The sequence below is a fragment of the Podospora bellae-mahoneyi genome, chromosome 3 (assembly GCF_035222275.1).
Source record: "Podospora bellae-mahoneyi strain CBS 112042 chromosome 3, whole genome shotgun sequence".
Classification (NCBI taxonomy): Eukaryota; Fungi; Ascomycota; class Sordariomycetes; order Sordariales; family Podosporaceae; genus Podospora; species Podospora bellae-mahoneyi.
This window is the reverse complement of record NC_085882.1, coordinates 2,155,764-2,169,485: the sequence shown is the minus strand read 5'-3', so window position 1 is coordinate 2,169,485 and position 13,722 is coordinate 2,155,764. Positions and strand designations below refer to the sequence as shown.

Here is a 13,722-nt window from a genome sequence, read left to right as displayed (position 1 = left end):
AGGAGGGAGTGGTGGAGAGGAGGGCAAAGACTGGCGTCTGTTCCAAAGAGTTAGTCAGGGGGTGTTATAGAAAAGAAACCCGGGGGGGGGGGAAAGACTTGCAATAAGTGCCCTCACAGCCATATCACGACGTCCAAGCATCCAAAATGCCCATGACGCTAACCAGCGGTTTCCTTCTTTTGCTGCAGTGGATAGGACTTCTTCTTCGAGAAGTCTCTTCAGCACCGGCCCATTATCACCCTCGTACACCCTCGTGATCGCCACCGCGAGCTGCAGGTCATGAAGCTGATTAAGACAGACGTTCACCGCATCATGCAAATGGTCCGCCAACAAGAAGAACGCAGCCGCGTACTCAAACCTCCGCTTCGACATCAACGCGTAAGCATTCTTCAGCGCCGCAGTCCGCCACTTCGGATCGTCAAAGTTATTCGCCAGAAACTTCGACGTCGAGGCCTGTTCTTTATTCCAGCTTGCCATTCTCCACAGGCCCTGGAGGACAGTCTTCTTCTTGAGGGCGAGGTAATAGAGGCTGCAATCGATAGGGTTCTTGTCCTCGCCTTTGGTGTACTCGTTTCTCGCAATAATCTCAAACTGTTGCCTCACGGCAGCGTTGTCACCAAGCCACATGAACATGCCGCTTTCTCTCGCGCCCTCCCACAGCATCCTGCCGTGGTTCTGCTTGGTCACAAAATCGACAAGGACGTCTTGGCTGGTGGAGTGGTATGCCCAGCTGATTTCGCGCCACGAGATGTGCACCTCGTTTGCTCTTCCCTTTCTCAGGGCGTGTTGCCTGAAGGCGAGCATGAATCTTGCTCCGTTTTCGTCGAGGGAGCGACGTTGTTTTTCGACCACGCCGACGCATTCTACAATGTCGACGAGTTGGATTTGTTCGTGGCCCGAGAGCTGAGGGATGCCAATGCGGGTGAGGCGCTCGTTGATGTCGACAGCTGTTTCTTCCGAGAAGGGCTCGTCGCCGTCGTCAAACGACTGCCGGCGGTTGAGGTACTCTCTTGGGTGGCCACCGCCGTTATGCAGTGACCCATCGCCGGCGTAGAATTCCACCAGGTCGAGACCAAGGTAATCATCCACCACATCACCCTCTGCCCAGAACCGAAGCGTCTTGCGCAACGCCTGCAGGACCTTGTGAACGAGCGAGATCCTTCCGGCAAGGATGCACATGCTCAAGAACTGCGGGTGGAAAACCGGCAGCGGGCCATTGAGCCGGTCCACAACCTCAAACAGATCAAGCTGCCTCGCCTTGCCCTTCCGATGCGGTATCCTCAGCCCGGTTGCCGGAACAAGCGAAGTCGAAGCCTCAAACTCCCGATCATGCACAAACAACTGGTTCCCCGCCGCAATCACCAAGTGTCCACCCCCCAACCAAACCGAGTCCCCAATCGGATGCGGTGTGCACTGCCGTATCGAAATCTCCCTCGTCGGCAGCCACGCCGGCCCCTTGTTGAGATAATCAAACCTCATCTGACTCAACAACAACACCCGATGAGGAAACCCAACCGCCAAGATACTCTGCTTCGCCGGCGTGGTCGCCCAGTCCAGATCCCTAATCGTATGACTGTTCTCAAACTTTTGCTCATACTCCAGCCTCGCCCCCCTGATATCCCAAATCGTCAACGTCGACCGATCCGCACTCACCAACGCCGCCTTCTTCAGCGTGCTCCCGCTGACCAGCGCCGGGTTCGCAACCCCCGTCTCCAGCGAGCTCGTCGACAACCACTCCACCCCCTTCCCCTTATGCCCAACCCTCGCAGTCCAAAACTCGACCCTCCCCGAGTGCGTGTACGAAATCGCCACATCCCGTGCAAACACATCCAAAAACCCCGAAACATGAAAATCCGCCCCGGCCGGATCAACAGGTAACACATACCCCAAATCCCCCGCATCCTCAAGCGTAAACTTGACAAACTCCCTGATGCACCCCTCCTGATCCCCCTCCCCCCGGCCATTCGCAACCTTGACCGTCGGATCGTTCGGTCTATAGAACGGAAACTTGACCTCCCAAACAACACCCTCCTTTTCCGAAGTGATCGTCGCAACATGCGCCGTGGTGTAATCCTCCACCTTGTGCCTCGGCAGCACAATCAGGCACAGTGGTTTCCCCGGCACATCATACCTCTGCTCGGCCAGCAATCTCGCCTGAGCCCCCCTACAGTCCCAAAGCTCAACCTTTTCGTGCCGCAAGAAAACCACAAACCTCCCCTTTCTCAACACGCACATCCGGTGAACATGCCCCGCTTGCTGGATGACGACCTGTCTCCTCAACATCGTCACCCCCTTCCCATGATCCAACTCATGTTTCCACACAACGCTCTGCCCCGACTCCGTCCTCGTAACTACCGCCCTCCCACTGAAATTCCTCACCACCTTCTTGACCGGTGCCGAATGCCCAGTCCAAACAGCTACCCTTTCTAGCCTCTTCCTCTTCGGGTTCGGATCAACCAACGCCGCGAGATCGGTCTCATAAACCTCAATCCTCCCATCAAAAAAGTGCACCAGCACCTGCAACAGCCCCTTGCCATCACAATAACTCTGCACCTCGACATGTTCACCTGCTCCCCCTCCCCAGTCCAACCCCTCCACCCCCTTCACCTCCACAATCTCCCAGACCCCCCCTCTCTTCTGTGCCCCCGGTTCCCAACCTACATCCTCCAACCCCCAGACCTTCACCCCGCCTTTCCCATCCAACCCGACCACAACCTCATGACACCTCCTCCCGACCTCCACCACCCTTTCCACCCCCTCCCCCCTTCCCCGTTCCACAACCCCCTCAACAGCCCCCATCAAATCCCCCCCTGAACCACCCACCCCATTCTCATCCCCAACTCCACCCCCCAAAGCCTCAGCTCCCTCATCCCATGCCCATCCCCGCCAACCCAAAGCTTTACTCTTCCTTTGCAGTCCACCGTCCAAAGCACATTCTCCACCGTCTGCCCCTCATGCCTTGGCCTCTTCCTCCACTCAAGCCTGGTAACCACATCCCCATGCCGTAAGTACACAAAATCAAACCTCGCCCCATCAACGCCCTCCTCCGTCCCCGCACCCCCAGACCCATAGCTCAGCCTCCTCCACACTTTCACCAGTTTATCATATCGCCCCACAGAGGCTATGTACGCCGAATCATACGACAACAGCGCCATTTTCGCTGGATTAGGGAGCGGTTGCGACCATGATAAATGAATATCCCCCTCTGGTCGGGACGTCTGCCATAGTTGGAGGGATGATGAGGAGGAGACTAAAAGTTCGCCGTCGCTGCCCCAGGAGAGGGTTGCTGGATGGGAAGGGGAGGGGGAGGAGGAAAAGGTTCCTTGTAATACCCAGCGGGGCTCACGCTCGGGGGAGTTGATCGGGAGGAGGGTGTTGATTGTTGGTTTATATATCCTTCCTGTGCCAGAGGTGGTGATAACGGCGATTTTGGCTGTGGGTTCGTCGAGGGCAACGCATTGGAGGGGGGTTGGGTCGTCGTCGTAGATTGTTTGGAGGAGATGGGATGGAGAGGCGGGGCTTGGGGAGAGGATTGAGATTGCGGGACCGGAGATGTAGACCTACACCGGGTAGGGGGGTTAGTTATGAGGAAAGGAAGATTTGGGGGGGTGGAAGGGGGAAGAGGTACGGTTATTCGACGGGGGCCGGACTCGGATGCATTTTGGCAGTAGCCTGTTGCTAGGGCTTGAAGGTGGGGGGAGGGGAGGCCTGGGAGGATGGTTCTCATTTTTGGTGGTGGTGGTGGTGTGGTGGTGTGGTGAGGATTCGTCTACTGCTATTGATATGGTGAGTCTGCCGCAGGCATGTCGTGTTCTCGGCTTGTAATTCAATGTGCAAAAGGGACTCGACGGTTGGTTCTGTCGTCGTAACTCGTTATGTTTGCCTGCCTGGGAGCTGATTTGTGCTGTCTGTGTCGAGGTAAGTGGTTGAGTGAATGGTTGCCGCGTCGTGCCGTGCCGGCTGGCAATTAGACCCTGTCCTTGTTTTGCCAAAAATACGTACCTTTTACAGGCAACCCAGGTGTAAAGCACACAAATCACAGAAAAGAAAACATGAGATGAAGAAGATGAGTTGGTTTAGAAGGTGTCACGCAATCAGTGAAAGGAGCGCGCCTTCAGAACACATGCGACACACCAGCTGCTGCATCATGCGACTTGCAGCAGTGGGAATCTGCCCTGAGCTGCGAGATCGCTATGACGTGGGGTTCCAGAAGCTCCCCCCCACACTTTGCGACTCGGTGGCTTGGCATTTGTGTCAGCAAACCCATCATACAGAGCATATTCATTCCCTTGTTTATTTTGTCTATCCCATACATTTGTCCGCCGCCCCCGCCGAACCTCTCTAATGGCACATCCACATTTGGCTCAGCCTCTTCTCCCCCTCCTCCCCCTCCAACCCCCAAGTCACCTTGATGTTCAACCCTCTGTGATGACCCTCGGGAATAGCATACTCAATCTCGCCCTCCAACCTCGCCCCCTCCTTGACCTTCTCCTCGCTTCCCTTCGGCTGCTTGGCATGGTCAATCAACATTAACCCCTGCCTCCAGTGCGTCTCCTTGTCAAACGGCCCGGTGGTAAACGCCACGCTCTCCTTCCCCTTGACATCCATCCACTGCTTCCATGTCAACTGCTTCTCGACCTGCTCCTGTCTCGACTCGCAGAAAAAGGTATCAAACCACACCAAGAAACCATCAAGCTTGTCCTTGGATGTATAAGTCGACGTCCACTTCTCGTTGAACACAAGGTCCTCCTTGGTGCAAGTGTGGAGGTCGAGCATCCTGAAACACTGCGCGGTGCCGGCCACGGCGGCGTCGGGGAGGTGCTCAATGCGGCAGTTGGCGTAGGTGCCCTCCTGCATGGCCTTCATGTCAAAGCCATAGACATCCCGCCAAAAGTCCATGTTGTCGGTGACGTACTCCTCGTCGGCCACAGGAGCAATCCACATAGACGTGTGCGATGGCACGAGAAGACCGGTGTCGGGCTTGAGGTACTTGTCCCTGGCGTAGAGAACAGAGGGAAGCATGGCCTCGTAGAGAAGGCAGTAACCCATCCACTCCGAGACGATGATGTCGACCGTGGGCACGGGAAGAGTAACCTCTTCAATCTTGCCACGGATGCAAGTGATGACATTGTCGAGCCCGTTGTTGAAGATGTTCTCGCGGGCCTTGTCGATGATGGCGCTGTTGTCAACAGCAAGAACCTTGGCCGCACCAGCCTTGGCGGCGAACATGGAGAGGATACCAGTACCGCATCCGATGTCGAGAACAGTCTTGCCGGCAAAGATGGCCTTGTTGTTGTAGATAAAGTCACGGTAGGCGTTGGTGCGGATCGTGTCCTTCAACATGGTCTCGTGGATGTCGTTGTGGGCGTACGACTCAAAGTAGTAGGTGGCTTCGGGTGGGGAGTCGTCTTTCTTTTCTGTGCCGTTGGTAGCAGGAGCAGGAGCTGGAGCAGGGGCTTCAGCTCTAGCCTTGGAGGACTCGGGCTTGTCATCCTCACCCCATCTCTGGTCCAAGGTCTGCTGGACAGCAAGCCTGTAGTTGGAGAATTGCTGAGAAAGCTTCTCGAGCTCTTCCTGGAGCTGCGCATTCTTCCGAAGAAGCTCATCAACGGCCGGGACCTCCTTTTGCTTGATCTCCCGGGCCTGAGGAGCAGCCTCCCCAGAGGCAGGGAGGTCATCCAAGCACACGATGAGGGCATCATCCTCCAGTACTGGCTTCAAGAGTGAGTCATCCTCGAGATCAGACGCCTTGATATCATCCAGCTTGACTGGCTTGCCATCGTGGACCTTTTGGCGTACTGTGATCTCATGTTTAGTTTCCATAGCTATCACATGAGAGTAAAAGTAAGCAACGTACTGAAGTTGATCAACTTGATCGACCCGTAAAAGTCAAGCCCCAACCGATCTCTCACCCCCAAGAAATCCAACCCATATTTCTCCTTGCAGTAGGTGACCATGGCAAGAGCATCGTCAAAGACCTTGTCGTCCATCAGCGAGATGACCTGCACGGTCTCCTGCTCGCTGAAGTCATCACCATCGTCCTGATCACCCTGCAGCCAGTTGCCAGCCTCGGAGTTGTCTGACGAGGAGCCGTCGCTGATGGAGGGGGGGTATGCTTCGGCCATTTTGTTTCTTTTCTGTGGCACCAAAAGTGGCCGTTTCGGTGTCTGTTTTGTATAAGTGAGCGTCGGAGTTTTATTTCCAACGGCTGTGGATCAAAATTAATTTTTTTTTTCTGTTCCTGGCTGCAAAATGGAGGGGTCCCATCGCTGAGCTGCAGGTCACAAAAAAAGTGCGGGGAGAGAGCCTGCAGGTGAAGTTCATCAAGGGTTCATCAAGGGTTCATCGCACATAACCCTAACCCCTGGATGGATGTTGCTTGCCCTGGTCAAACAAAACATCCATGGTGGACACATTGCCCCTTTTTCTGTTAAACACAGGATATTACAGCTCTTAAGTGCTATCGGGACATTTAGAGATACCTGAGAGGCTCACAGCTCACCGTAGAGTTTCCAAAGCAAAGGATGCAGTTATCCAGGTCATGACGACTGTTTCCCGAATCCTGGAAAAGCTACTGACTTGTCCCGTGAAACGCCTGGCTCTTTTGCTAAACCTGAGGACACCAGTGCTGGCCACAGGGGGTGTTACAAGGGCATCATAGAACGAGAGCAACCGTTTCACAAAACCGACGTCTGTATTATGAACAATAAGAGGCTGGCCAAGCCGGGTAGCTGAGGTGGGTATGGTGAGCCCACAAGAGAACCTGAAAGTCAATCTGGGCCGAGAAGCAACGCAATAAACAAAAGAAATCTGATTCTCGTTACGCAATCTCGCCATCACGCCGCACTCCTGATGTCCTCCTCTCTCATTCACGAGGACTGGGAGAGCGCTCTATCCATCCATGTGTTAGTCGACTGATGGCTCCTCGCACCATGAGGAATATTGTCGAGAAGAGCGTCGCGTGTCGTGCGGAGCACAACCTCGTTCATCGAAGCCTTGACCTGAACAGCCCACCTGGAATCACTGCTTCCTTTGGTTGGCGGGAAAGTAACACCTGGAAGGATCTCGTTGTGTTGAGCAGGCGGGACAAATCGTTCGTCGCCGCGCGGGGATGGCAGATTCGCCAGGTACTGCCCGCAGAACCAGCAGGCCCCCTTGCTACAGCCAATGTACCTATCTTTATCCTGGAAGATCTTCCCGGTGGCGTTGAATAAGTTGGCAATCTGGATTTCGGCGTGGTAGCGCGTCAGAAGGATGCCTTTCTTCTGCTGAAGCCACCGGCTGATCTCGCCTTGGAAACTGAAGCCCTTGTGTTCTGTACTCCTTCGCTCCTGCTCGAGATAGTAACCCACCGCTGGATCACTGCTGGGGATGCCGGGGAAGAGATTCGCGAGCTTTTTGACTATGGTGAACGGGTCAGGCTCGTTGTTGTAGTCGCCATTTGCCCAGTCAAAAGCCCGGGTGAGGTTGATGGGCGTGGGCTTCAGAGCCTCCTGGTGACCACCCTTGGGCAGCCGGTCGAACTTGACACGGTAGCGCTGATTGGAAAAATACGGCAGCTTGTCGATTCCTTCCACCACCTTGAAAGCGGCGTACTTGTGGGCTCCCAAGCGGGCGACAAAGTGTGCGAATTCCTTCACATCGTCTGAATAGTCTGGGTCCGACTTGGGCAGATGGCGTTTGGCAAGGAAGTTCTTGAGCGGCTCTTCGAACCAGCACTGATAGCATGCAGTGACGAGTTCCACCTCGTCAGTTATTAGCAGTAGGCCATCGATCCAGTTCTCAATGGGGTGGTTCCCCCTGCTTGGAACTCGCCGGTCTTTTTGTCCTGAGCTGTTTGATCACTTTCTTCCCAAAAGAGTGCAACTTCATGTTGTAGAAATTGATGCGGTCCTGAACTCCGTGATATCAAGCCACGCGTCTACACCGGCAGCAACCATCTACATTATTGGCTACCAAGACACTGAGGATGATACACATCTAAGTCATCATCACCCCCTGCAATGTTCCAGACATAAGTAGCTACCTCTCTTACGTAACTGGATCAGTCCTGGATCAAGCAAACCACAGACGCCCTTGTTATATGTGAGAGCAATGCTTTTCAGACCCCCCATTTTTACTTGCCGGACCCCCTATTCACAATAATTTTACCTATAAGCCGTTAATATAAATGAAAGTTTGAAGATAATTTTATGTTTACATATTAACTATTCTTTCTTTTGTTATTTTAAGTCGTTAAAATATAATCTTACCTTTATAAACTAGTGTTTTAACGAAGCCTTCTCTTAGCTTTTTCCGGTTTATCGACATATAAATATCATAGTTTTAGATCTTACTTTTTAAAAAGATATCATCCATAATATATAAAAGAAAGCCCAAAGAACTCCCTTATGAACTTTTCTTTTTCATAAAGCGCGAGAGACGTAATTACTACATCCTTTTGTATAGTTGGGGGGTCCAGCAAGTAGAAATGGGGTGGCTGCTCGGATGCTTCACCAATTCACCACACCTCACTTTTCAGCAACCCAGTGTATTATTTACCTGAACAACTCAAGGAGCTCGTTTAGTAAATAACAAGTGTTGGAAAACTATCCTTCTTCGGTTTCGATATGACAACCTGGAAGGCTGAGTTTACATGTGAGTAATACTTTTCGGACCCCAACCCGAGAGGAGAAAAAAAGATGTGGGCTTGCAAGAAGCCTGGGCCCCCGACTGCACAACACCTGGTCATGATCATCTGGAACTTTCACAGCCTCGTCTGTAGCTCTGGCCAGCTGCGCGGCCAGCGTGACGCTGTGAAACCTCTTAGCTTCGTCGTTTGCTGACTGAACCGGCCTAAAATGGGCCATTTCGGATTTGGTTTCTTGGCTGCAACATGTGGCTGACTCTGGGCTGCTTCATTTCTTCTGTGAGGCGCCTATGCAGCGGACTGGGAGTCTTTGAGCGCACAGTTGAGGTTGAAGCTCGCAGTACCTTTGTCACGATCTCACCTGCCGTAGTCTCCGGTGTGGACGTGTATTCTTAGACAAATCCTTGGCTTCAGCAAGCAATTACCCATGGCCATAGCTCTAAAAGAAAAAAAGAAAAAAAAAGGACAACCCACATAGCGGGAGAGCGGTTGTCAAGGTGCAAGAAACCATCAGATTTTCTACCATCTTTCAACTCATATCTACATAGTAGCACCCACAGCCTGGCTATCAATCACCAAACTCGCCCCCTCCTCATCATTCTTCGGCTTGGCAAGGTGCACACTCACCCCGGCATCCTGGGCATACACCCTCAACCCAAGAACAGCAACCGCGTTCCACGGGATGGAAGGCGAGTTCTCGTCCTCGGCCAATTTGCGGGCTTCTTCTTCCTCCTTCTGCCGCTGTTCCTCCTCCTCCTTTTCTTTCTCCTCCTCCGAATCCGTTTCAGACTCGTACTCAGACTCGGAATCATCCTCCTCCTCTTCCTTTTTCTTCTCTTTTGCTTTGTTCTCGTCAGGCTTGGCTTCTTTCTCCTCCGCGGCTGGGGTGGTGGTGGTGGTGGTGGCGGGGGCAGGCCTGATAGCCAGTGTCTCCTCCTTCTTACCGTCGTCTTTCTTCTCCTCCTTCTGTCCTTCCTTGGGGGGAGCAAGGGCGGACGAAGAGGCGGTGGAGATGGTCTTGGGAGCTTCAGTCTTCTTCTCCTCAGCCTTGGTAGTGGGAGCAACAGCAGCATCCTCCTTCTTCTCAACCGCATCCTCCGATTTCTCCGATTCCTCTTTCTTGTCAGTGTCCTCCTTCTTCTCGCCAGCCTTGACATTAACCGTCGTCTCACCACCCTCGGGAACTTTCACCGTGACCTTGGCAGCAGCAGCCTTCTTTTTCTTCTCCTTCTCCTTCCGCTTCTTAGCCTTCTCCCTCTCCTTCTTCCGCTTGGCCTTTTCTTTGGCCTTGAGCTTCTTCGCCTCAGCCTTCCTCTTGGCCTCCTCCTTTTTCTTGAGGATGAGGTCGTCCTCGTCGGGGATGCCACCTTTGGCGTGGGCGAGGTCGTATTGCATGCCTACCTGGCGGAGCTTGGAGGGGTTTTTATCGGCCCTACAAAGCGCGTGTTAGTTATTCGAAAGGGAAATGGAAATGGAGAGAGATAGATACCATTTTTTGACAACGTCTTGGACTTGATCCCTCCAGTCGCATCTTTCGGCCGTCACCTTGGGCAAGACCTCATACCTCCCCGGCTCGAGGTCAGCCTCACAGCTTACCGATCGGCTCTCCCACTGGTGAACAGGTCTCACCCGGCAGATGTGCTGCTCGTCCTTGCCGCCTTCTTTCTTCAACAGGAAGTGAAGGGAGAAGTTGTATTGTCCCTCAAAGCCCTGAAAGTATCTTTCGTCAAGCTGGCTCAACACCACAACCACCGTCCCTGCTTTTTTGACCTCGATCACGAATTTCTGGTCGAGATACCCCGCCACCCAGCCCACACTCACACTCGTCCATTGTTGCACCACCGTCCACTTCTCATCAAAAAGTCTAGTCCGGTGGATAAACAAAAACGTCTCCAGCATATCAGCATAACTCATCCAAAAAACACCATCATCCCCAAAAGTATGATTCAGCTTCTTGAACCAGTAAGGAGTCCACTCCTTGCTCCCATCCGACCAAGGCCCGTTCCACTCCCCCACACCATCACTTCTCCTCTGACCCCACGGGTTCCTGATCTTGACCAACCTCACCTTCTTCCCATCCTCACCTACCTCCTCCGTAGCCTTAAGAATAGAATAAGCATGCCCCAACGCAAGGCCACCCTTGTAGCTATCCCACCCGGTCCCGATAGCCGACAAGGCGAAGACGAACTCCCCATCAGCATTCACCAGCTCCTTCCAAAGCTTATCCTTCCTGAGCACCCGGTTGGCAGCAACAGTGGTAGTAACACCGCCAGTCATATCCTCCACAGCCTCCCCGCTCCACCCTCCAGAAATAGCCTCGTAATCCCCGTGAACCTTTGCGTACGCCTTCTCCAAGATCGGGAGCCAAGTCTCGTTTTGGTCTTCGCACTGCGCAAAATAGAGGGCTTCGCTCCCGGTTTGGTATCTCTTTCTGTACTCCCTTGCCAACTTGCCGGTCGAGTCGTACCGGTCGCCGTAGTAGTCAAAGTCGGGGTACTGGAGGTAGAGGTTGTCGTCTACCACGGTAGAGATCCACTCCCCGTCTCTGTAGAACACAAAGCCGTACACGCCGACTTCCTCGTCGCGGACGACGCAGACTCTGTCCATTAGGTCCTTTCGGTGGGTGATGGTGGCCACGGCGGCGAGCCACCAGCAGTCGCCGTTGGAGCCTTGCTTGATGTCCGAGGAGGAGTACCCGTCTATGGTCCATTGGGGAGACGAAAAAACCCAGTCGAGGCGATGCTTGGAGCCGGGGTTGTACCACTCGCCGCACTGGACGCCGTTCTTGCTCCTGGTGGATTTGGGGTTGGCTCTGGGGTCGGTGTGGTGACGGGGCGAGTTTTTGCCGTGGGGGAGGACACCTTTCTGTGCGGCAGCAGCTTGTTGAGCTTGGGGGGTAGCTCCCTTGGTCACGGGTTGGCCTTTGGTTCCCCAGGCGCCGAAGAGAGCGGCCCAGGGGTCGTCGGCGATGTAGCCTCTGACTACTCCGGGGTCCAAGGCGACAGTTCCGCCTGGTCCGAGCGCGTTGGATTCGGCGAGGGTGTCGAGGCTTCGCTTGAAGCGGTCGGCGCTGACGGCGTTGCCGGTATCATCGGTGTCCCAGTCGTCCCAGTCGAAGCGGACGAGGCCGTTGAGGCAGTTGTCTTCGAGATCCCACTCGATATCAAAGTCGGGGTCGGTGAACTTTTCATTGGTACGGTGGCATTCTTTGATGATGCGCTGGACTTTCTCCCGGCACTCTTTTGCTGCAGCCTCGTAAGACTCAGCTGCGTTGCGGGCTGAGCGGGCTGGTTGGCCATCCTCGAGTGAGAGAGGGAGGATGGAAGAATAGAGAGAACGAGGGAAGATGCGGGTGACTTTGCCGGGCTTCTTGGTGAAGTATCGGTCCCAGAACTCGTGGATGAGCTCCTGGGGAGCCTTGGTGTAGTTTTTCTTCGTTGTGAGGGGAGGGATGGGAGGGGGTGGGGTGGACATCTTGGGCAACTTGGGGTTGGCGGTTGTCTTGGACAGAGAAGACAAGATACTCCAGTTTGTGAAGTAACTAAGAAAGGATCAGATGTCTTGAGAAGACTCGAGACAGCCTAGAGAAGGTTGAGGAAGACCAGAGCAGACACACACGAGTGAAGGAAAGAGAGGTGGGAACAGGCTCACTTATACCTAAGGACGACGCCGTCGAGTGACATGGTGTAGCCCTATAGCTGAGGTGAGCTTCTAGGTTGCATGAAGACGAACGCCCTGGCACCGTTTGTGTCTCTTCAGCTAGCCATCCCTCATATCATATCCACAAGAGGTAGGCCTAGAACGGTTGCGTGGGGTCGGCGGGGTAAACATGGCTGAAGAAGAAACAAGGGTCCTATCTGCAGCAAAGGGACTGTTTGTTACAGGCTGAGGACGGATACAACGGCGAGCTTCTTCAAAGCTCGAATAAGGTTGTGCTACCGCCCTCGTTTGTGGCTGCTGGGCCACACGCTTGCTGGTCTGGCTGGTCTCGTAAGGGGCTGACTAAGGAGAGATATCCAATGGAGTGCTGACAGAGTACACCGTTTTCTTGATAAAAGTCGGTTGGCTTTCTTCCCGTACTGCATAGCGCCGAGCTAATAACGCAGTGAGATGAAGAGTTATTGGAGTGGAAGCTGGGTTGAGCCGCTTGAGAAGGTGGGATTCTTGGCAGCAATGGTTAGGTTATACGACATGGCCCACATCACCGATGACAGTCGGAACGTTGCTCAGTGTCCCTGTGGACAGCTGTACGGAACATTCATCTATGCTTGAGCTGTGAGGCTGGGAAGCGGGGTGGTCGTGATACTGAAAAAGAGAGGGATTAGTGAGCACAGCAGGATCACTCAACATGGAGCACGACTTGCAATCTCACTGCAGTGCCTAGACGGAGGTCTGTTGTGAAAGCATATATGTGCCTTCCGAGGCTCGTAATATGCATGCTGCATTATGCTCCTTTGTCTCACGCCAGAAAATAGTGAGAAGTTGTATGGAGAACGAAGAAGAGGGGAAGGAATAGAGACCCTAACCCTTGATGGAGGGCGAGCTACAGGTGCTGTTGATTATGACCTCAGTGTTTAGGAGCTGAATGGATGAGACAAACTTCCAGAAGAGTTATATAAACTGCATGAGCGGTAGTTCAACAATATGTTTTTATCACATGTCGCCATCTGCTGCCATGGCCTGGCTACCCACTCTACCTTAGGGTGCCAGTAGCTTCATAGGTTCCACTTTTCTTATCGATAGGGCCAGTCGTCAAGGTTCTGGAGGGACAAATCCCCGCTCTTTTGATCGAGTCCTGCGCGCGATGACAAAATCATACAGCTCTTGGCTGTGCAGATGGCATATCCAGAGGGCTAATATTGAGGTAGCACAAGTACCACTTCACGGTTGTCGAACCCTCCAGTTTGCTGAAGTGTTTGAGAAAACGAAATACAAAAGGCGGACACGCAAGTCAGCCTTATAATTTGAAAGTGGGGTACATGGATCAGCTATCGATGCGGTGATAGGTGGTGACCTCGGCAGAGCTGGTACTTCCACCACCAGCCGCCTCCATTGCGCCGCAACCCTCCTCTTCAGGTCAGCCCCCGTCGCCG

At 53.6% G+C, this 13,722-nt stretch overlaps 3 protein-coding genes across 3 annotated transcripts; all 3 read right to left on the bottom strand.

Annotated features, from left to right (window-relative positions):
- Positions 1-2,798: 2,798 nt before the first annotated feature.
- RAV1 (regulator of (H+)-ATPase in vacuolar membrane) lies at positions 2,799-3,727 on the bottom strand (the record flags this gene model as incomplete). Its single annotated transcript, XM_062877783.1, has 2 exons — positions 2,799-3,560; positions 3,629-3,727. The coding sequence occupies 2 exons, from the start codon at positions 3,725-3,727 to the stop codon at positions 2,799-2,801; spliced, it is 861 nt and encodes a 286-aa protein (XP_062733590.1).
- Positions 3,728-4,341: 614 nt separating this feature from the next.
- Positions 4,342-6,303, bottom strand: rmt3 (Ribosomal protein arginine N-methyltransferase rmt3; the record flags this gene model as incomplete). The annotated part of the gene is made up of 2 exons (XM_062877782.1): positions 5,858-6,303; positions 4,342-5,798 (listed from the first exon to the last, which is right to left on the bottom strand). Exons 1-2 carry the CDS (start codon positions 6,123-6,125, stop codon positions 4,342-4,344), a joined length of 1,725 nt encoding a protein of 574 aa, XP_062733589.1. The 5' UTR covers positions 6,126-6,303.
- Positions 6,304-9,040: 2,737 nt separating this feature from the next.
- QC761_306400 (uncharacterized protein) lies at positions 9,041-13,208 on the bottom strand. Its single transcript, XM_062877781.1, has 3 exons — positions 13,002-13,208; positions 10,119-12,934; positions 9,041-10,061 (listed from the first exon to the last, which is right to left on the bottom strand). The coding sequence occupies exons 2-3, from the start codon at positions 12,101-12,103 to the stop codon at positions 9,170-9,172; spliced, it is 2,877 nt and encodes a 958-aa protein (XP_062733588.1). The 5' UTR covers positions 12,104-12,934; positions 13,002-13,208; the 3' UTR covers positions 9,041-9,169.
- Between the last annotated feature and the right edge of the window lie 514 nt (positions 13,209-13,722).